This window comes from Ostrea edulis, chromosome 1, assembly GCF_947568905.1.
Source record: "Ostrea edulis chromosome 1, xbOstEdul1.1, whole genome shotgun sequence".
NCBI lineage: Eukaryota > Metazoa > Mollusca > Bivalvia > Ostreida > Ostreidae > Ostrea > Ostrea edulis.
This window is the reverse complement of record NC_079164.1, coordinates 14,392,868-14,417,961: the sequence shown is the minus strand read 5'-3', so window position 1 is coordinate 14,417,961 and position 25,094 is coordinate 14,392,868. Positions and strand designations below refer to the sequence as shown.

General features: G+C 35.7%; 1 protein-coding gene across 10 annotated transcripts in view; it reads right to left on the bottom strand.

Annotated features, from left to right (window-relative positions):
• The window catches only part of LOC125660924 (ras-responsive element-binding protein 1-like), a 33,427-nt gene extending 10,569 nt beyond the window's left edge, over positions 1–22,858 (bottom strand). For 7 of the 10 annotated variants that reach the window (XR_007364554.2, XR_008799634.1, XR_008799635.1 and 4 more), the window contains exons 1-5: positions 22,715–22,858; positions 6,821–6,915; positions 1,961–2,383; positions 1,382–1,447; positions 30–237 (exon numbers count right to left, since the gene is read on the bottom strand). Coding sequence is in view for 7 of the 10 variants with exons in the window: in XM_048892742.2 (XP_048748699.2) it covers positions 30–237; positions 1,382–1,447; positions 1,961–2,383; positions 6,821–6,915; positions 22,715–22,754 (832 nt within the window). In the remaining 3 variants the exon portion in view is untranslated. Of the gene's footprint in view, positions 1–29; positions 238–1,381; positions 1,448–1,960; positions 2,384–6,820; positions 6,916–18,090; positions 18,243–22,714 lie in introns of those variants that run through there. The other 3 variants (XM_048892771.2, XM_056152758.1, XM_048892779.2) reach the window with 2 other exon arrangements.
• Between the last annotated feature and the right edge of the window lie 2,236 nt (positions 22,859–25,094).

Here is a 25,094-nt window from a genome sequence, read left to right as displayed (position 1 = left end):
ATTTGATGTTAGCAGGAGACGTTGGTTACCTGAATGTACGAGCATGTGCCGATCGAGTGAACTCTGAGAACTAAGCACTTTTCCACAGATGGTGCAGGTATTGGCCTGCGATGAGTTGTTGTGGGTGTTGTGCGACCTGATGTGTACAGTTAACTCGTGAGACGAGGCAACAATGGTTTTACATATAGGACAGGCGTACTTTGCATCCTCACCCTCTGCATTAGTAATGGGTAAAATCTGTGGGAGGAAAAGGTTTTCTACTTAACCACTACACAATGAAAATCAACCCACATTTCTCCAATACTTCACATGCACTACATGAACATGCTAAATATTTATTAATTTACTTATTCCATTTTGTCATTTAATTAACAGTGAACATATATGATAACCTGCACCTAAATTAGGACATCAAATCTACTTCTCTATATTATCATCATTAAAGGTAAGTATAAGATTCTTATTCTAAAATAAGAAATTTATTCCTCATCAAGATTATCAAGGATAAAGATTATTTATAATCCATCTTAATCCACTGGATGTTTGCATTATCAGACTCTGATTCAAGTCAGAATTCTTTAATCTTGATAATCTCCTTAATAAAAGAATAATCATCAAATTACATACAAGAATTCCCATTGAATGTTGAAAAAAAAAACCTGTATTAGCATCAACTTGAGGTATCAGAAGGGATTAAAAGAAAAATAGGTAAAGATAAGTACTGTAATTATGTATATTTTACAAGTAACAAAAGATTTCCGGCAGCTGAAATGGAAAGCTTTTTAACACTGAAAAAGCAATATCTTGGGTACACAATGAAAGTTCAGAAACATGAAGAAAGACTGCACCAAAGAAAGAAACTTAAATATTCATTAAGCAAATATTTAAGGCTTAATTCACTGTCATTTATCTACAAATTTTTTTTTTTTTTTTTTACATGAAACACTAAGGAGTAATAATTTTCAAGTTAATAATAAAAGACATGATTTCACTTCATTTCTTTGGTGCACTGGAATTAATAAGAGTAAAGAAAGAAAAATGCACATACATCATATACATACATACTCACAAAAACAAAATTATCAACAAAAGATTTTCTTCACAATTATATTCATACAGCATGTCAGCAGAAGACAACCAAGAAATATACAAATATTTTTCAAGAGTTGAATATCAAAATAAAGAGATGTTATTATTTTGTAACATAGATTATATGCACATGCCATGAAACCATTGCACCTTCACCAGAGTGTGTAAACTAATCATGCAAGGCATGCTGGGAGATTGTAGCTTGAGGGAATTCTGGGACTGATGTTGCTATAGGTACTAGTCATGAATAACCAGTATTGCTGCAGGTGACAATATAACTGCCATGTAATACCTTAGAATCTGACTCCTCACACTCTACATTTACATCAGGCTCTTTTTCTGCTTGATTAGACGGGGTCTGAAATTTGATCGTCTCATTTATAAACATGTGTTTTACTAGCCCTATCTTACATAATTTCTCTTTTTTTTTGGGCTGATAAGTAAAATTCATACAAAACTAGCACATCATAAAAATATCTTTATCAAAATTATCTTTTCAAATTTTTGGGTTTATCATTGAATAAATTTTGAAGCATGAAATTTTTTTTTGTGACAACCCTCCCCCTCCCAAAAGGTATGTTAATAAAATTTTGGGGAAAATCTCCTTCATTTTTCTTGCATGACAGCCTTTCTTGTCATTTTGGAAAGACTTCTTGAAAGAAAAGATCCACTCAAAGTATAAAGTACAGATATGTTAAAAGGAAGTTCACCCACAAAATGCAGAGGAAATTGTTACACAGATACAGCACACAGAAACTTTAAGAATAAGAATTCTTCACATTGGGAAAAAACATTTTCATTAAATCTAATAAAATCACTCTCCAAATATAAAAATAACACAGAAGCTAGAAATATATATTGTCTTTTTTACCTTTTTTCCTCGGCGATGAACTTTGGATGCAGATATATTTGAGCTGAGTCCACCTGGACTAAGTTGATCAGAGAGACTAGAAATGGAGGGAGTTCGAGAAGACTGGTTTGACACAGGGTTGGGTTCCCCACTATCGATGAACAACTGGTCTTGTTCTGAGGAACAATTACTCAGTTGATCCTGGTTGTTTAAGGATGGTGAAGTGAACACAAAGCCAGTGGGATTGAAGTTTGTTCCGTCCTCTGTATTTTTCAGTAATGTGGTGGCACTCCCGGCTAACACTGTCTGTGATGTATAGCTGCTGGCTTCTGATGGTGACTCCTGAATATTATTACTGGTTATCAAATCATCTTGATCATCAATGTCTTCTGTTTGCCTGGAGGTGTCCACGACTAGCGGAGCATAATCGTCGTAATCGAGATCCTAAAGAAACAATCAAAGAAATGTTGTAATCACAGGTTTATGAGATGGGTTGGCTAATATAGTCCGTCCTGTTCCTGCAAATGGTCAATCACAAGTTTTCACTGATCGATAAACTAAAGGGGATAAAAAAAATCTCTGTGAGCTGAAGAGACCACTGAAGACAAAAGGTGGAGTGATTCACTCTCCATTCATCATACTTTGGTAGAGATGAAACAATGCATTTTGTCAGACCGAGCAGAACATGGTCCCTGGTAACAGAAAATGCTGTGCCCCGCAGGCAGAGTGATGTTACTGCCAAAGATTATTGAGAGACAAAGTATGTAGGTACAGTTATATCAGGCTACAATGCCCCCGAGACAATAGCAATTAACGACAATTATGAGCTTGGTGTAAACAAATGACACTGCATTCGGAGAGTGAAGAAACTGATTAGCAGGAAATAAACGTGGTACCGTCACACCTGAATGTTGTGGTCAGGTAACATGGCTATTTTTTTTATACTGTTGACATAATTTTTTCAGGACCCAACAAGAATATTTGTTGGTTTATTCTGGGATGACATCATGGTCTGATGCCGGATTTTGACTGCATTCACTCCTAATTTGACAATTACATCAGCAAAAAACAAATCCCCTATACAAGGTCTACTCCCTGTTTAATTGGATTTCTAATCTATCAAAAAATTACTGAACAGTATCAATGAAACTTTGTCTTAATAGAAGAAATGATATTGATTCTGAACATTTACAGTAAAATGATCATTTGTTAATTTACATCTTTTGACCCAGTAACATTAAGTTTGTTTATTTTGTTCTCAAATCTTATAAACAGCTGCAATAAATATGTAAATATTTCTAAACACCTGAGGTAGAGGATAAAATTGATTTCAATTTCAAAATAAATCTTGTGAAATAATCTTTTAATATTGAATATATTTTTTATGCATACAAATTTTGGCATAAATTGTTTATAAATAACGTTATCAATATCATACAATTAATCCCCTACAAATGAAGTTATTAATTTTCCATGGAATTAAGTTGATATTGCTGGAATTTCACAAATATGCTAAATTTATTATCATACAACTAAAAAATTATCATAATTGTAATTATTATTCAAACTTGTTACCCTGATTTTTCTCTTCCTCCTCACAATTCGGAATGTAAAAATGTACTTATTCTAATATGAACGATAGATGTCAAAGCCGTTTTTGACAGCAAACCTTTACAAGCATCAGATTGTTTTATTCATGAGCGTGTTAACACGTGGAACCCTCCATCCCATCACCAAACTGTGCAGCCATAAAATAAATCATTAAAAATTAATGAAAAATTCAACAGAAAATAAGTCTCAAGTACACGGACCTCCTAGAAAAGCAAATTAATTGATGACTCGCAAAAAATTATCTAACTCCCTCCATCCCATAGTATGTAAGACCTATATTTATGATACATATAATTCTAAGTCGATAATTTATCTAATTCCACATTAACACAACAGAATGGTAAGACCAACGTTTCAAATATTTTATTAATGACCATAAATCAGACATCATATTGAACTCTCTCCCTAAACTTGATCGAACTTAAGGAAAGAAAGAAACATTATAATTCATGGAATTTGTAATTTTTTGACAAAATGTTAATATTGGTACAACAGATCTGCTTACTATCTAAGTCAATGTATGAGTAACCTTCACAATCTAAGCATTGATTGGTTTTAAGTTCACAAAATTTTTCCTGACGTCAAAGATGTCTAAGAATCACAAAGGTCCTTTTTAATTGATTTTTTTTGCCCCCAGAGATAGAGAGCCCTGGCCGAAAATAAGGACATTTGACATCTCAATTTTTATTTCACAAGATACAGAAAAAGACTTCTTCCTCCAATGGTTACACGTGGTAAACATTTTCATATTTCTTGTGTTTTATGAGTTGACAGTTGCCAAACTGCCTAGGACAATGTCCCTTAAGATTCCCTTGAACATGATGTGTGTAAGATTTATTATAGGAATTTTAATGAAAATCTTCAGATTGTTAATTCAGAGAAAATCCATAATTTTGGCTCCTATTAAAAGTGACCATAAAGAAATCTGTCAGACTCTTTTTTCTAAAATAGATTTGATTTATGATATCATCTTGCATTGAAGACAGACTTCTCCCCCACAAAAATATTACAACTGAACATTTTATCTGGAGTCATCTAACTGCAATTGAGAAATCATCTAGATAATATTTTAATACATTGAATCAGAGAGCCGTGTACCCATATCCCCTTACAATCCATGACAAATTACAATCAGTTCCTGCTAATTATGAAGGGGTGGCCTTGGCTCGGAGTTAGTTTCCAAATGAAAGAAATATTAGTTTCAAGCTCTTCACTAAGTATCATAAGTATCTTCTGTAAATTACCCGGGTATTGAAAACAGCAATTAGAATGCCCCTTATCTCATGAAGGCCCAAACAAAAATATCTACATGCAATTATCATAATGACGGCAATTTCTTCTGAAGCTTTGTGAAATGGAGAGAGAAAAAATCCAAATGGAGTGAGAATGCAAACTAAAGACGCGAAGTTATAGAGTCTGGTTAATGCCTGATACTTCTATTTACATAGTTTAAAGCAATTGTGACGTAGTCACCATTCATCACACAGTTTATCTGAAATGCTGAATAAGAGTCAAATTATCCCTGATTTTCAATATCCTTCACGAAAATTGATGCCGATCTCAGCCCATAGATATGTATAGAAATGGCTGAATCAATATCAGGGTTTGCTATTTACCCAGTAACAAACGAGAGTTCGACCATGAGAGGAGAGTTATGAATGTTTGTCAATTTGAGTAGCACGCACCAAGCTCCTCTCAAGTTTTCAATTCAATGACACATGTAACCCTAGAAAAATAAACGCTTTGAAAATTTCGAAAAAATGAAAATGGGATGGGAGTACACAATCCCCGTGTCTTTAATTCATTCTTTATCAATGCTTCCACGGTAAACCGTATACAGCAGCGTTTTGTGTGCCAGAAACATCTAACGGGACCACATCATTAATTACGACAGCCATTCAAAAAAGCGTCGTCATAAAAAATAAATTTCATAACGACAATTTTTTCTCTGAGGTGCATCCTACAGGGGGATGGGAACAATGTACAGGTTGTCATTTTAATTGTATCAAGAAACACTGATATCAATAAGCAATCAGTCAGCTCCTGTAGTCGATGCCAGCAGACAATGAGGATTAAAATATGCCCAGAAATATCTCCGCTAGCCTCCTAACCTTTACATCAATACAACATACTTAAGGTATAGAATTCATATTCGCTACATGTTATTTGATAAAATATCGCCCTATTCAGGAGTCAATAAAGATGATGTTTAATGTGATAAAAAGCTGCTTCAGAACAAGCATTGCAGCCAGACCAAGATCACCTGAAGGAATCTGCATGGTTCAGCAGATCAGGCTATTCGTGCAATTATCCTCATTATGTGCTGCCGATTACCAGTTCAATTAAACGGTGATTCATAAGTAGTCGTTATCTCTCTATCGTCTCTTCCAATCTGAATCTTTAACTCAACTTGAATTCAATATCGGGATATCATCTCTTAACATCGATTACGGGTGCATCAACGTTTATGTATCAATTTAAATGTGCTTTTGTGCCTTAGGAGACAAAAAAAAAAACCTGTTCTAGTGTTGGATAAGAAAATTGGCATAGACTGCTGGTACTCAACAGTACTTTGTCTCTATATATTTTGTCCTGTTAAAAGATGCTCTGTGCGACAACCAAAGAATTTATTTCTTTATTAATATTCTCACATCCTTAACTCCACAATGAATGTCATTAAAGATTAAGAATAAGCATGGCGTGATTATTTTATAGGGAAGAATTCCCTTTTGATATATTGATTGGTTTTTTAAATATTTTTCACAGAAAATATTTCTTCCTTATCTTTAACTTCCTACACATCAATTTTCTTTCTGGAAACATCAACTATAAACTGTTTCCTTCTTGGCAGCCAAGTGAGAAGTTCCAAACAGTCAGGTAACCCAGTACAAAGTCTTCAATAGACCATTTCTTCCATATCAGCTAAGTCCTAACCTGCTAATGCTGCCTGCTATCAGCCAACCCCAAACCTACTAAAGCTGTCCACTAACAGCTAAGCCCCAATCTGCTGAACCTGCCCGCTATCAGCTAACCCCAAATCTGCTGAACCTGCCCGCTATCAGCCAACCCCAAATCTGCTGAAACTGCCCACTACCAGCTAACTCCCAATCTGCTAAACCTGCCCACTATCAGCTAATTTCCAATATGCTAAACCTGCCCGCTATCAGCTAATTTCCAATCTGCTGCCTGTTTGCTATCTGTTGCGACTTGGGTACATTTCTGCTACTGAGTTGCCACCTGCAATTCAACAGTTGAAAAGGCAGCATTTACCTGATCAGAATCCTGCTCATTCAGCTCCTCGTCACTAGGCACCATTGTGTAGCATGGTTCCTTGGCAACCTTTGCAGCATGGTTTTCTTCTTGGTCTACAAAATAAATAAGGTGTTCACTAAGCCAAGGTCAATTACTGATGCCTGACATTCATTTTTTAAAAGGATAAGAGAAGACCCCCATCTCAAGTCTAGATGGGGCTTCAAAATCGTTTAACCATCAAAAGCTGTATAAATCACCAATTCAAGAGTATTTCATCAAAGGAGAAATAAATTCTGCAATAAAACTACTTATTACAAGAAAGCTATATTTATTTTGTTAGGAGTGCTACTGCTTGTAGGTACATTCACACAGAACACTTTGATCTTGGTTTCTGAATCCAAATGTTCTCTATAAAGCTTCCAGCGGATTCTGACCATTGTAAGCAGGTGAATTACCCTAGTCTGCTTCACATCTCAAGACTGTTCCCTGGTCTGTTTTCTCTTTATACACTGTGCAAATAACTTGTAAAACTTTATTTGTATAAGACTATTCACTTAAAACATCACATTTCTTTCCCCTTTAACATCATCCAGAATGCCTTACAAAAGATTAAAGCCTGTCAGAAGACAAGGAAATGAGAAAATACTTCAGATCTGATATCGACAACCACTGGAGAGTTTCCATTCAATTTAAAAACACTACGATTTCTTTTATTTCCAGAAACTTACAAAATGACACTCAAAATAATTTTCATCCCTCTTCTTACTATGAACAAATAAATGAAGGAAATTCAACAGAAGCCACAGAAGAAAATATTTTGGTTAAGACATGAATACTGTTGTCAAGGAGTAGCTATGGAAAAACAAAACAAAGGACCCTACATCCATTTATACACTACATCAAATATATATACAGGCCATTGCCACATAAAAAGAAATGTCTCCAGTTTTATTGATAGTTCTACCTGCTACCTTTGTATCAAAGGATTTTTGACTATCTTTTTTCTTTAAAAAAGAAATGGATCTGGCAAGGTTTTTGGTATATAATTTGACGAATTAAATTGCCTAATAGTACCATGTGGTTTAAAGATGCTAAAAGGAAGTCTACTGTGAAACAAGCTTTTAAGTGCCGGATGTTACAGTCCTACAAAGTGAAGAAAATCCTCATCTAGGTTACTACACAAAACGGCCATAATCTGTGACAACTGACATCTTTTCCTCCCTCTAATTTTCACTTCTTATTTAAAACAAAAGTGGAACTGTCACTGCCCTTTCATTCTAAGAAATTTTTTTCTTTCCCTTTTGGATTTTATTTTTTACATGCTTTGTCACCAATTGAAAAACCTCATGAATTTTATCAGCATGATCCACATCAGAATGCATTAAGACAAAGCTTAATAACACAGGACGAAAGTCGGGGACAAGAAACAAGAGATGTACCGCTAAGATCTAATGACAACGATCTGTATGTACCATTCCAGACATCTGACTCATGAGCTGACAAGGCTTCTTTAATTGCTGATGTGGAAATACATGCCATTACGATTGATAAATCTTAAGCAATCATACATCCATTACACAGGGGGAAAAAAACTCTTAAAAAAAGAGAAGTAAAAATGACATCCATCATCAAATACCACGGCAACAATCTGAAAAAGTTCATGTTCAAACTTGGAGAGTTTTGTAATTCTTGGCAGCTGGTGATTGATTCAGAATAAATTAACTACTGTACTAATAAACAAGTTGATATTAAGAAAAAAAAAATTTCCACTTTAAGTACTGAAGTCAATATATAAGAAAGTACCCAGCCTTATCCCATAAAACTGCGTCATCTAGAAAAGGTATTCAAAAGCAATGATTCAGAATTCTGTGAAAAAAAAAATCTCCTGTATAAATAGAATTCGCCAAACTTTAAATTCTGAAATCCCTCATCCAGGGATGGAATGTTTAATGTTCAATATTGACATATCCATGCATCCTCTTTGGTGCGGATTGTGTGCGACTACTTTTGATTTACTACACCCAATTGAAACTGATAAGAATCCTCGGAGCACATTACATCTATTCATTTCTACCCCGTTTACAAACTTTTCCAGCTCCGCCAAGTCTTAAACAATATCGTGTTTAGATTAAGCCTCTACATAAGTACTCAATATTTTGCCTACGATTTCTATGGCATTTAAGTGCTAATAGATTCTTCAACTTTTAAACATCTTTATCCTTTCGGGAAAAATGTGAATAGGTATATGATTAAATATTTATTCTGGGTATTTGATGGCCTGAGTTAACACAGATGGACAGTTGCATTCAAGTCCCGTTTTTTGGGCTCCTGGTCCATGTTTCTTGCCTGGTTACTCATGGCTACAACACACCCCACAGCTACAGGATTAATTATGGACATAATCCCCTTATAAGGATGTAATGCCTTAATCTGTGACTAACTAAAGAGTTTCTACATGACTATTCCCATCAAGAAAAAACAGGGTATTTGTGAACTTAAAACAGTCACACTTCCCATCCCCCATACTATATAAAGTCTATAATATCATATTGCCTTTAAATGAAGTTTTAGCCATTGCGTTATGGTTTTCTAAAACAGGTGGGTGGGTGATACTTAAATCTAATTTCAGCATGCATTAATTTTGATATGTTGTTTACTTCTTTGCAAATATTTTCATGAAGCCATCATTAAATATTTTTGATGGCTAATCTATCATGGAGCTGTCAGAAACTAGAGGGAGCCACTGTGCTGGTCAATGCTCCTGATGGGTGTCCATCACATCCCCCCATTGACAGGGGCAGTCATATGTGACATGCAATTTGTGTAGGAGCTTCTCACTAGCATTCAGCCACGAACCAAAGCCATTATCAGCTAGTAATGACAAAATATAAAGCCATGTCCCCGGGGCCTACATAAGCATTGACCTTTGCTGCAGAGGTCATCCCTCACAGAGTTAAGATTACACAACATCTTTTGTCCAAGTTTTTTCCTCTTCTCCATTGCAGGTAACTACAGCTTGAACCAATCAACCTGTCAGCGTTACAAGGACAATTTTTACAGCCATCTTCCGTTGCCATTAACGTACAGAAATAACAGATACAAGGGTCCCTTTCTCAGAACATCCCTCAATGCAGGCTTGTACATATTCTATCATCATCTTGTTTTCTACTTCATGATACAACTTTTGTTATTGATACATACGCGAAACATTTATGGCCGCATATCATTTCCTTTACAGAGAAAGGTATAACATGAATTATGTCCATATATAGTTCACCTAATATAAAGTGGCTTGGAAATGGGAGTCACAAATAGACAAGTTACCATCTACACCAAAGCATCGAGTTGCCTGCCAACAAACACCTTACACGCAGTATCAAATGTAGGACCCCATTTACGTGGAACAATGGATTAACCAGTAATGCATCAACTCCGATGATGCTTATCTGCATCCTTTCATCGTTATCTCACCTGAGACTTCAGGTATCTAAACTTCCTACTGGTTTTGCACTTACACAGATAAGCTACCCCCCAAAAACACAATTGCTCCGATATTTTCAAGTGACACCATCAAGTCCAAAAATTAAGGACACGATAGTAAGATTTTCTGCAGAACGCAGAAATTAATTTATCTCGAGCATCATTCAGCATTGACACTTGTACACTCTTAAGGGTTACAGGATTGCATCGAGCCCATTTGAATATTGCAGTACAGTATTATTTCCTGATCATTCAAATGCCATCAAAAAATTCAGATTAGGAGAAACATCAAACGACTAATGTTAAGACAAGGAATTTTTTTCATTTTCTATTACACATCATGTATCTTATATCAATTTGCTGGTAATTAGATTCATCAGGATTCCATATTTTATTTATAGGACCATCTTGTGCACGGTCCGGGATGGCACTAAGTTCCTGCTGATTTTTTTGTTGTTAATTCAGATCTTGACACATAGATGCTGTAATGTGTAATTAAAATCAATCTTTAATCGTACACAGCTTAATCAAAGCCTGCAATGAATTAAAACTGCATTATTATAACTCAATTGTAGAGTACCTTGTATGCAAATTTGAAGAATTATTCAGTTTGTAATAAAAATTTGGCGAACTTGTGTATCTTTATATGGACATGATAGCGGAAGCGCCAGGGCAGTAGTGATGACCAGCCTGTTGGACAGGTCTGGTACTGATCCACTGGTCAACCACCATAAAGAGGCCTGAGACCAGTCTCTCTCTGTCAAAACATTGATGTATAACCCCTACTCTGCGGCCATTATCACGATACATCATTTGATCATTAATACAAAAAGATTGCCGTGTCCGACTGTCGTCATATTCATCATCAGCGCGAATAGCTAATAAAGATACTTTTCATGTTCCATTAATGACCGGAACATCCCAAACCAAAGGAAACAGAGAAGAAGCATGTCTGCTAATTGTTTATGTCTTTCCAGATTTCTATCTGTACGCATTTCAATAAAAAGAAACATAATAAAAAAAATCCTACATTTTTCCCCACTCAAGAATTGCAAGAGTTCTAGATTTTTAGTAAATTATTTATGTTTTATTAACAAGAAGTGTCATTAGGACTCTTCAATTAAACAAGTTAAAAAAATTATAAATGTAAATTGATTGGTTAATTGAAGTACAAAACACTTGTAGCACAATTAGATATTCTTGTCATATCATGCACAGGCCACAGGTAACATAAGATGAACGAGAGATGAAGAAAGAGAGAGAAAACAAACATAAGGTTGCCCCAGTGTTGATATTGCTGATGATTGATGGACTAAGGGCTTGATTTTTCAGCTTCCGATAAATGTTCTCTCTGTTGTAGGACTAACATACCTCGTTCCCAAAGTAATGTGTGAAAACACCCTGCAGTGTCGTCAACACATGTCAACCTTGGTATGGTGGAAAATATTTCACACCAGAAAACAATCAGTCTTATCATTCCCAAATCATCAACACTTTATCAACTCAACTTTCTAAAATAATAGATTCAGTACTTTATGAATAATTTCAAAAGTTCATGAATTTATCATGATGTGTTTAATATCAATCTACGGAGCGACACCCTTTTCTGTACACATTTATGACACACACAATCTGCATTCAAATTTACATACGAAAAAATGTAAAATTTTGATTGATCGACACATCTTAAAGATTATTTCAATTTGCATCACTTGAATATTTAAATTTAAAGCTACCAAATTTGGAAAAGTACAAACTAATTTTCATTCTCATCAACCCATAATCCTTCATTAAAAAAAAAGCTCTTTACAAACATCCAAATGGAAAACATTTTTCATTAAAATTTGTGTCATAAATTTCGTGGATTGAAAAGGTGCGAAATTTCTTCGTGTTCCCAGTGACACCTGTAGAGTCCTAAATTTGCGCCCTGAGGCAGGCAACCAAAACTTCAGCCTCCTAACTAAGGTTTTATTTAGCTCTGATGTGGAACTTGCTATAAAATGATATTAAGATGACAGAAAGGAAAGGGCTTCCCAGGTATTGAGCTGTCAACATCTGATATACCACCGACAACTTTGCCGCACTGTTGATAGCCCCTGCTTACATTTTCTCCGCATTCAGCATCATGATTCAGTCAGCTGTAGACAAATAGTTATTTATGGGAACGTTGTAAATTTTTTTATTTTTTGCATGCAAGACACATCCACGTCAAGTAAGACATAATTAACCAAGTATCAGGTCGTGAAAGGAAAAAAACAATTCTCTGTTCATTTAATCTCCAAGTACTAGGAGGGCTGAAATTGATGTAGTGAAATCCCGGTCTGACAGAAACAAGCATCCACGTACCTGGGAAAACAGGTAACAAACTTACATCACTCAAAGGGAGAAACAAGCATTCCTGTCACCCTGATCAATCCGTCTATTGATTTATCGATGGCAGGGGGCTTACTCATCAAATCTAGGGGATAAATCTGTTTAAATTGGACCAACATATGAAGATGAATTTCTCCGTTTCTAACCCAACACCGAAATGTTCCGCAGTGAGAATCAATTTCAGAAGCCCTAACCGGAGCCTTAGACCGAGATACTGGTATCTCCTTCTCTCATGTCAGACTTAACAGAGATGTCCACTATCGACCGCCGTCACTAAATTTCATCAGGTTTGCTGCAGGTGTGCCTTATTAATAGAAGGGAATTTATCTTTCTACATTTTTAACTCAGAAATTGTCAATACTTCATTCCATCACTGGTATCTCAAACAATCTGACAATCATTGAACTGTCCTCTCACTGAATTATCCCAGACACATCTAAGTAAGCAAACCTCCATCAATCAAAACCAACAGTTTTATAGTTGAATAATATAATGCACTCACAAGATGGAGATAGCATTACAAATCAGTTTTTATCTCTACAAAAGAATACGTAATGCTAATCCCAAACGCCATGAAATTCATATCAAAAGATGAAGAAAGCTAATTGTCATGAAAAAAAGTAGTTCCAGTGTTCAAAATAATTGAAATAAAAATTAAGAAACTGATTTCATAAGATTTCACATCACATTAAAACTTAGATTACATTAAAATTATGTATCCCAGATTTTATACACAATGAAAATAATACTTGGTATGTCAAATTGAAGTGTAGTTGTGTTGAATTGCTGTAATCAATTCTTCTCAGCAGACGTTTATAATTTACAGCAATGAAAAAGCAACCCTTTAAGGTTCCCAAAAGCTATTGAAAACTAACAAAACTGAAATATAATTATGATTTCAGTGGCAGAAGACCAGGGCTCGTTACACGCCATCAGATTAACACAGACTAGGATCGTGAATACCTCGGCCTTCCAGAACCTCGATAAAAATCTGGGGACTTGCTGAAGCACGACTAGCAGTCCAATCTCCTCTTACTCAGATACAGAATACAAAGACCCTATTGCAAAAATCACAGAAGATTTTTAAAAAGTCCTATTCCATTCAATACCATCAATTCATCACAGAAAAAAAATTATTTCATTAAATAATGTCTAGATTTCAAAACCCTATAATTTTCATCCATCTCTCAGAATCTTTTGCTTGTTGTAATCTGATCGTCACAAGTTCTGAGGTATATAGATGAGAGAATTTATTGAGTGAGAGGTTACAGGGTCACATGATCTGCTTTGTTCCACAATCTCCGGTTGTGATGGCGACAGGACAGTGTTAATGTGGTGATGGTTTTCCTTTCCTGATGACGAGATACCTTGCTGAACATTCTTGTGGATTTTTTCCTTCTTAGTCACCATTTCAAAAGATATGATCAATGACCAAACGTAAAATATGAATTCAAGCCATTATTTGTCAAAAAGACATATCTCTATTGTGTATGATTATATAATGTGCAGGTGTTGTACACAAAAAAAATTCATCTTCAGAAAAAAAATATAAAGCAAATTCTACAACTGTATCATTTTTCTTTGCTGAAATAATTAAATTCTTCCCCATCTTTTCTACCTCACAGAATCACAGTACAAGAGTACACAATTCATAAGTCATTACGCAAATCTTTTTTTCCTTAGTGTATTGTAAATGTTGTGACTAAAACTCTTATCTCATTGTGTCTAACTGTATCATTGCCATCATCAATGTCCAAAAACTTCCGTTTTACTGAGAAAATTATTTCTTCACAAGCTCTTCACAATTACAAGTACAAGAAGAGCATTTGTCCCTATCTATATTCTTGATAAAATGGGAAAAATTATTACCACTGATAATTATTTAAAATACCCTACAGAAATGAATGACTTCAATGCAAAGATTTTACACCTTCAAACACAGAGGGTATCAAATATATCTAGAGGGAAATTTCTTTTAATTCTGTGATTCAAACTTTATTGAGAAATAAACCTAAGGGTCAGCTCTGACACCTTGTAATGATTACTTGGCTTTATATTTAATTAAAATCCTCCTTTTGACTTCAAAGTAGACTGCTTTCTCTGCTTCTGTTGGCATTGGGTGTGGGATAAAACCTATTGAGAAGGAGATGAAGAGCTCAAAGCAAAATCATAGAAAAGCAATTCGTAATCGTAGATAAACAGAGGAACAGTGAACGAAACAAAAAGAAATGGGGTCAGCCCAGCCTCTTTATCAGGAACTGATGTGGGTTGTGTGTTTATCTGGGAAGGACCTGTATCTGGGAGAACGCCATGTTGTTATCTTCCGAGTCCTGCCGCGTTTACAGGTGCAGATTCCCAGAGTGTCACAAAACTAAAAATTCATACCAAAAAAAAAAAAAAGAAAGATGGAGGTACAGAGATGCTGGGGAATTTCCCACCTCCTTTATCCTCATCTGTGTTGATTCAGAGACAGATTACTCAACACATTCTTCAAGGGATAATATTGTTTTCCTAAGGCAAACAATTTACAATAGGGGCTAAGGAATGGGCACAATGAATTACAAGGAGTTTGAGTGATGAAAGCCTAATTCCCACCATAAAAGATTACATAAAAGCAACTGATAAAACCTGAGTCAGGGGTGTTAATTATGGTTTGGTCTGGGCCAACAGGTAGATAGTGAACAATAGCACATAGATGTCCAACCACAGGACCAAATCACAGGTACAAATATTGACCACCTGATAGGTACCTGGGACAGAGGCCAAGCAGGGGGGCACACCATTATACTATTTAGCACCTAAATCCCACAAATATACAGCCCCAGGCATAGCATTCAATATTACATATTCCAATGAGTGAAAAGCAATTTGTGTGTCAGATGAATAAGCTGGTACAACATTCTCTGGTGATGCAGACTTGGTAATCTACACCATTTCTTTTTCATGACTTTCCATGACAATCACTTCGTTTCTGATCAAACTACACACTGGTACAGAATCTAATTAGAATAACTGTGGATAAATGATAAAGCAAACCATGAATTCATTCATCAAAAATCATTGTATAATTAAAACTGCACTCAGGCTCACCCATCTGATTGTTTTTATTATCTATAATATTTAATATTGAAAATGATGACAGGCATGTCCCGATCCGTTATCCGATTACATCCACTGTATGCAAATTAAACCATAAACTGTCTTAAATTATTTATAATGAAGGAAGTTCTCTTTATATGATTAAAATGTTAAGTTTTGTAACAATTGCAGTACAAAAACTCATTATTTTTAGTTACCACACACAGCTGTATAATACCCCCAGACTCTATGTTTTTCTTCAGTTTCACAATGAAAACTCAGATTCTGACACCAATTTGTGACTGGTTTAACAAGTGCAAACCCATCAGCAACTATTCACTTCAATCTCTATCACTCTAGTTCTGTAGGATAAAGATCTGCTCAGTGGACCTGGGCAGAAAAGGTGTCCTCAATTCACCAGCCAAGCATCAGATAGCTACAGCCCCAAGAAATTGATGAAGAGCAGCAATTCCTCAAGCAGACCGCCCTCTTGTCCCGAGTCAGTGTTCCTATTCACACGGTACCTATTGATCAATTCACCAGAACCAAAAACTCAAGGAGAAAGAGAAAAAAAAACTGCCGCAGGACTAATTACAAAGGAAAAGCAATTTCAATGTGGATACCTTACCCTTTACGATTTGTCAAAAGATGAAAAGTTCATAGATAAGACACAAAAGCATTTTTTTTCCTCCCATTTCTTTTTGTTTGGAAAACAAGTTTTGACAAAAGAGAATTTTGTCACTTGGTGTCGGAGCCCATTTTCCAGCTTCCCCTAAACACGGGTGAAGATGGTTTTAACGCACGTAACTGTTGGCTTTTGTTTGCTACTGGTAACTGTTTTTTAACCTGGGTGGTCGGTTAGTCACCTCTGTACCCAGTAAATTGCTAATTAACAGCCCATAGGAAGGTATCCGGGGTGGATGATTGGTGTGGAGCTGTTTTGAGTTCAGAAGCATCCACTCGTCAGCCACTTATACCATGTGGCAGTTAGCTGTGTGCTACATTTCACCTCAAACAGGATGTAGATTAAACATCAATAAATTATTTCTTGAATGATGCAGTATTTCAATTTGAAGGCATAAAGCTTTTTCAGGTTGCCAGGAAAATTGTCAAATAATGCTCAGTAGAGCAAAGAGACTCTAATATCTAATTTGTTTGGGTAACCCAAGTTCCATTTCAAAAAATTTTTAATACAACTTTAATGAAGTTGTGTAAATGGAATTTTTTTTTCGTTCAGTCTCAACCTCTAAATTACACAGCCCTTCATGTTAAATATGAACATTGTCATTTTTAAAACTGCAGATTGAAGTGCATTAGTAAAACCAATGAATTAAAACAAAACTCTGATAAGAATGTCCTTAAATGCAGACAGCAATATGCAACCAGACACCACAACAGACAAAGAAAGTCCAAGTCATCCATAAAAAAAAAAGTGCTAAGTCTATTTTGACAACCATCATAGTATTATCAGCTTATCACACCCAAAACAATGCAATATAGAATCCCTTACAACAGTGACTGGCTCCTTTGGTGCAGTGCCACTAATTTGTATAGAACTGAAGCTTTACAACACTTTCTGTTTCAATGATGACAAAAAGCCAACCTCTATCCAAGGATAATTCAATCTTTCTACACAATTAATAAACAATTGACTGAGAAAAGACTATTGTTGAGAATGGCGATATCTACATCCATTGTTCCAGCCTTGCCCTTTAAACCATATTGTGCAAATTCTAATACCATAGAAGAAGATTTCAAAAGAAAGGAAACTTTACAAGTCTTTCAATAAAATTACATGATGAGTTACACAAACGAACATAAAAGGTTTTCATATCTCATTTCTCCAATACTTTCTGCAGCTCATATTTTCTTTGTTTGGCTTGGATGATCATCTTTGTTGATAGGTAACACAAGATTTGGATGTCACCCATACCAGACTTCAGAGCCAACAGTTCAAATAAAACTGATGTTGCATGAAAAACACTTTCCGATAATATTTTAAGAGGAATGCTTTTGTCTGTGAACTTTAATCAGCAATACCTTTTTTCACCATTCTTGCAATCTGGCATTTTATCAGAACCAAATTAGGTTTTGCCGTTTGTTCCATATCTAGCCAGACTTTTAAACTATGTATGTTAAGAAAACATGCATTTTAGTACTATTCACTTGTTCATTCTACAATTAAAAAAGAGAAGAAAATTACTTACATAAATAGCGCCCTGTTAGTCTATTAGAAGTATTCTTATTTACACACCCCCCTTTAACGATACCCTCCCACGGCCATGATGGAGGTGGAAGTAAAATGAAACAATGGAAATGAAAAATAGGTGCTAACTTAAATAAAATGGTGAAATAACCTATGACATGTCTTTAACGGGTGTTCATTTTTGCAGCATAACTGATGAATGTCGTCTTGGGAATGTGTAGAAGGATGATAAAAATGTTGATGAAGCTGTGATCTTGAGCGAATGCACCTTACCGCCAGTGTCTACACCGGAAATTTAGCATCGTATGTAAAACAAAAATGTAGTCGTGGACGTTCAGTTTCCCGGAATTCGTACAACTCTAGAAACAGTATATAATAGAATTGTTTGCAAACCAGCTTTATCTTCCTCAATATATCACCCCTAATTTTTCCTCAATTTTGCAAAATGTGACAAAGAATATCTCTGAGCTAAAGTTGTTTGTGTGTGTAGTTTTCTTTGCTTGTGTAAACGTGTTCGTCCCAAGACAATTGTTTTATTGTAAAAACACGATCCTTAAATACTGCCGTGTTTGGAAAACATTTTAGCCCATCAATATTATAGAGTCAGACTTCTGTGTACGGATTAGGTATTTATTGATCTGGCGATGTGACGTTATCAAAATGCAGTGGCGGGTTACGGCAGCGAATTCCGTTACTACCGCGGGGTAGTGGCAGAACAAATAATGCCCGCAGCACGAGAGATTGGAAATGTCGCGAGAAGTTTTCATCTTTTTGTACAAAACTGTGAACTTAGAAAAATGGAGTCTTTGTACTGTTCAAATAAAACCCACTCTATCGAATTTTATTGCATTGTCACTCTTTTTCTTGGCGAAATTGCTACAAACAGACGCTCTCGCCCAAACACGCTCGCTCTCCTGCATCCGATCGCAGAACTTTTAAGTAAACCAAACAGCACAATTTCCAGTCATAACTAGTTAACAAAATACCAGTACCAATAACTTTTTCTGAATCAAAATGCGTCGTAGCCACGGTTACAAATGACAAAGGAAAGTTACCTTTGACAGCCAAAAATTTAAACATCGCTCTTACTTTTCCATTCTCTGTTACAATTACACTTTGAACAATTGATGAGTATATATACTTAGCTAAGAGGAAAGTTTTGCCAAGCATATAGGGATTGCTTTGCTTGCGATTATGTGAAGACGTTATCAATTTAAAGTTTCTATACTGCTAAACTAGACGCTATATCAATATCCACGACTTCGATTTCAAAGACATCCAAAGGTTTTAAATCAACGATGCAAAATTAGAATAAATGATAAAGATAAAAAGATATCGTAGAAACGGGACCAAATTTCGAGATGTCGTTAAAAACGGAAAATTGAATGTGCATGTAGCCGTTTCTTTTGGAAACTGACCAGAGTTGAATAATGACGAACCCACAATACAATGCATCTATCTGCCTGTTTTGAGCTGCACCTAGGGCTTTTAATTAGTACTTCTCCAGATACAAATACTAAGGTGCTTTAAACGTTATCCGTAATTCACCATTTCATGTTTGTTCAGGCATTTGATAATGTAAATTGCTAACTTCAATTTGGAGAACAGTAGCCGATTTAATATTGGAGGCTTTTGTATTCAGGCACGGGTATCAAGAAGGATTACCTAAATACCACAGACAAAAAAGTTACATGTATTAGGCCAGGCTGGCGATTTGTACATGCTTCAGAGCTATATCGAAAAGTACCCGGTCAAATTAAAGGCCTCCTCTCCAAATTCTATGACTTCTTATCCAAACATCTTTTTGTAAGCAAATCTTAAGACGGTCAAGTCATTTTCAAAATATTTGTCATAAGAACTATTCAGAGGACCAAATGATGTAAAGGATGAAAAAAGGACTTCACCTCCGGCAAGAAAAACAAAAATTATCACAGCGGTCCATACACGCTTGGGAACCGAAAGTTGATGTATTAAATGTCAAAATTTCCAAAACGTTTATGACTTTTCATGATGGCTTTTCTCATTGATATTTATTCATGACTGTCTTTTAAGGTGTTACATTATCTTATCACTGCGACAGTTGTATAAAATATTCAAAAGACCAGTGTAGCCTGTGCTAGGGATGATGCGGTAAGATAAGAGGTCGGTGGCGCGAACTGGCTTCTGAGAAAGCGCCATCTGTAGACCTCGTGAGATGCCTTACAGACGACAAGATTCCTTATCAACTAGAACCATACAACGCAGCGCAGGGGAAAAAACCATCTCCAATTTTAGACGAAGCCTTTCAAATTCGAGTGCTCATCTATCTTTGAAAGATAAATGAATAAAAATGTACAAATTAAATAGCCCATTTCGATATGTACGCATGCCCTTGGTATTTGAATGATCCAAGATGCTGCAAGTTGTGGGGGGTTCATGAGAATGGTCATGTTTAATTGCCTGGTCCAATGACACCAGTAAGCAAACAGATCGGAGATGTTCTGAATCTAGCTTAATCCATTAAGCACACAGACAGACCAGCACAGCATACACAAACCAGTGTCAACATTATTCTATGTTTAACAAGCGCTTCTTGGATGGGTACTAGATCGTGATGAAACCCATGTCAAACATTTAATTTCAAGTAGAAACTACAATATATCTGAAGCAATAAAAGAACGTTCAGGGAAGTTGGTACAAAAAATAAACAGTATTTTCTTATATGTAACCCACTTTTATTGCCACCAATCCGCTGCGGTTTCTTTCTACCGGAAAAATCTATAAACTTAAAACTCCGTTTGAACATCCTTATAAAACCATAAATTGACAAAAGTACCCAAGTTTAATCTTCTCTCAATACCCGCCATTAGCGGCGATAAAGCCTGATAACATCGCCATGGAGAGCGCGAGTGATGTTGCGGGTTCGTGCAGACGACTATCGGGGCTGACAGAAACTGGAGGTACCCGTTTGATAAACATTGTACCCCCTCTTCATTCAATGTATTGTTGCGGCGTTATCTTGCCTCCTTCAGTCGGCTTTTACAACGAATACGTGTCGGATCACCCTCCATAAATCTTTCTAGAAGAGTAAACACTAGTCGGTTCATCAACTTGAGATGCTGGTGTGTCTTAGTAGTCTTGTAACGTCCGTGTACGCCTATATACTTACCGACCTTAACAATATTTAGGTCGTAAGTTAAAATTACGAAACACTACCCATTTTTGAAAATAAGATAATCTAAATTTTGAAATATATATTTTTTTAAAATTAAAAATTTAAAAGGTATTTCAATATTACCTATACGTTTTCGTATTCATATAGATTTAATATATTTGTTTTAAATTTTAATAACAAACACAGTAAGCACTCTTCAATATTCTATCCGTGATGCCTTTTTATAAAGGTCGTTCATGGGATTTATAATATAATTTTCATGTCTTCATTTTCCGCCTCAAATTCTTCGTATAAAGTGACTGACATTCCAGCACTGATGTGCACGATGTCCCTCATCCACTTGATGAAACCAGGGACCCGCCATAAAAATGTCATCACTCGTCTTTGTCCCTCCATGCAGGTTACTAGGTAACGGGATTTACCTCGCAGGTAAATATACTTACAGAAAGCCGAAAGATTTCCAATCTGTTAATTGTCCTATTGTTGGGGGGTAAAAAGATGTTTGTTTGGTCATCTGATTGTCACCACAGTTGGGTAATTATAGCTAATTACAAACCAATTTTCACCTGAGTATTAATTGCCTGACAGACGCTGGCAGCGGTGTCACGGGACAGAAGCTGTTGATATACCTATGGTGATGAATATTCATAGTGGCATCTTTTATTTTTTTTGAACTGTACATGACAACTTTTGATCAATGAAGCCACTGAAATCCATCTCCATTTTGAGATTTGAACTATCACGTGTAACGCAAACTATGAAATCGAGTTCACAAATGATTTTTTTTTTTTACCTTAAACAGGTAAAATGCATGATGTTGGGAAAAGAATATTTTGGCTTGATAATTAAAATGTTGTAGTGTTTGGGAGACAACCTATGGCGGTCCCCTAGCATCACCTGTTAATTAGACAATGAATCTGAAGTTATGTCATCTCAGCCGGCAATATGACAGTGGCTGATTACCAAGAAAAAGGACAAACTTGTAGGGGATACTAATGTATTCTGAGCTGCACAGGTAAAATGATGAGACTTCTAATGGGATGCAGAATAAGAAATGAGTCACGTTCTTTCTGTTCCGCTCCGTGCCTTTAGAAAATTCCGAAATGGGAGCTTGGCGCGGTAAAAGGTGATGCGGCTTCATTTAATGCGGGCATTCAAGCAGGTGAGACGAACGGCATATTCAAAATACGTACAAGAATATCTTATGGCTCCCATATAAACATGTATAATGGTCACGGAAGTCAGGATTTCAACAACAATATACCATACAAGATGTATTAATAGAGAATGAAAAAATCAACATGTTATTTTTGTTTCTGTTTATAAATACCTGTGCAACCCTTTAATTAATTTAGAAGTTAAAACGGTGGTAAGTATAGGTCAATTGATAACAATGACGTTAGCTAGACAGTTCTAAACAATCTAACAATGTTAGATACCAACAGATAAAATCCCCAGCTTCCCAGCCGTGTTGTTTTTCTCAACACACCTGTACACAGGTGAACGAAAGGTGTAACACCATACAACCGTACAACTGCTGCCAAACTTATCAAACTTCTACAGAAAGTACATTATGAATGGAAGAAGGATTATAAATAAGTTGTAAACAACTCGGACCTACCTTTCAGTGACCGTGGGTTGGCTTGCTTCCTCCGTGTCATTGTGATGCGACTTCATTCAGTCGCGATGTTCGAATGACCAGGATGCCGATAGATGGGGCATGCGTGCTGCTTCTCTTGGGGCTCCGCGCGGGGTTTTTTCTCTCCGGTGCTAAATAAACAATATTGCCTAATGAGGTTTAAATGACAAGACCCAATGAAGCATAAGATTGCCTCCATTGTTACAAATGAATATTTTTTCATACAGTTTAAGACATAAAAAAAATCTGCACGGCGTTATCGGTTTTAAAGTTAAAATTTTGCATTCAAAAAGGTATCCCCTATCTTGCATGAGAAGTGATCATCTTCTATCTGTGTCACTAAATTATCAGATAGATAAGGAATCAGTCAAACTTGCGGGTCTGGGAAGAATGATCGAAAGAAATAAAGATGCTATTATTGAAAACTAAATCCATTATACAGGCTTTCCACCATTTATAAAGTTTTGTCAAGGAACTTTATTCAGAAGCATAAAATTAAACTACTGAAATTTACCTTTCTTGTGAATTCCGATACTCAAACAAAATTGTGTTTATTTTTCAGAACGGGAAGAAAAAGGATTCAAAAATTCAATAAAAGGGATAATTCAGGCGGAAATCTCGAGATAACAGACGCACAGACATGACCTTACAACACAGATATTGGAAATCAAATAGTTTAACGGTCTTTAGGCTTTTTGTTTTACTTTTCATTTGATATATTGAAGCACCTTTATGTGGCCCCAAAACGTCATGCATCAAAAGCATCCCGAAGTCTTTCTGAACCTGTTTCGTCCTGTAGATAGTGAATCGTTTTCAGCTACGGTACGGGTAGATTAGTGATACTAATTTTCTAAATACATAGAGGTACACTACCACACTGAAAGAAACTGAAATCCGACGGGTAATGATTGAGATCGATAATTTTCTACCTGTGAGGAAATACCTGGTGACATCATGGATTTGGAACCGTTTCAATTGCCATCTCTGATCGCATTAAGTCTTTTATTGTACCCGTTTAACGGAACATCTACACATTATAATGTTTATAAAAACACACTATTTATTGGATGGAATTAGTTCAGAAATACAATTTGCTGATTTTGTTCCCACCTTGCACCCGTCATATCGCTGTAATTTATCCATGCGCACCTTTTATTGATTAAATTTCTCTACCTCTTCATCTAGTAGGAAGTTTGGCATTCGATATTACATACTCAATAAAAGATAACAGTCTTTAAAGATGTTTAATTTACAACATATATAAATAATGGAACGTGATGAAACTTGACAAAACCCCGGGTAGCTCTCGATTCTGAAGCTAGCCCCTGACAGCTTAGGATCAGTCCTTGTAAGAAGACCCATTCCAAGACGTATTGATTTTCGTGATGTTTAAAAAGCGAGTAATTGGCTGCTCTTTATAGTTCTCAATCAACAGTACCATCAATTTTCAGAGATCCAAGGCCGGAGATAAAAAAGTATTACGACGGGAGCAATATCACCCAAATCATTGGTCGGGTGGAATCCGCACGCCACCGACACAATAGGATTTCTAAAGGCCGCATTGCACATCGACCAGTCATCGCTGCAGTGGAACCTAAAAATAAGCCAGGCTCTTTTGAAGAAGAAAAAATTAAAATCCCAAGCAAAAGCAATTTTGAGTGAAAAGGTCCTTCAGAAATTCTTTTGATTTTATCAATAGCACAGAGGTATAGATGTAAAACTGTACATCATTACTCATAAAGACGGGGTTCAATTTCAATGCTGATAAAAATGTAAAATTTCACGAACAGAAATACTAGATATTGATGCAAAAAACCAGGCATAATTTGTTAATTGATATCAATTATATATCGTAATTACTGGTATTTGATATCAGGACCAGATATTCAAGTCCAAAGAATATGATTTGTATTAATGACTAATAACTATACTTTTCTATTTCAAAAAACCTCTTTGTATGTAAGATGAAAAGATGAACATAATCATTCTGATGAACTTATTAGCATGATGTTCAAAAGATGAATATACTCATTCTTAAGAACTGATTAGCATAATGTTCAAATGATGGACATATTTATTCTTATGAACTGATTAGCGTGATGTTCAAATGATGGACATATTTATTCTTAAGAACTGATTAGCATAATGTTCAAATGATGGACATATTTATTCTTATGAACTGTTTAGTAGAATGTTCAAATAATGGACATATTTATTCTTATGAACTGATTAGCATGCGGTTCAAATGATGAACATACTCGTTCTCAAGAACTCATTAGCATGCTGTTCAAGACATGAACAGAACTGATCTGTATGAAGTTCAATGTAATGAGCTGAACATTCCTCTATCGGGAGAATGAAG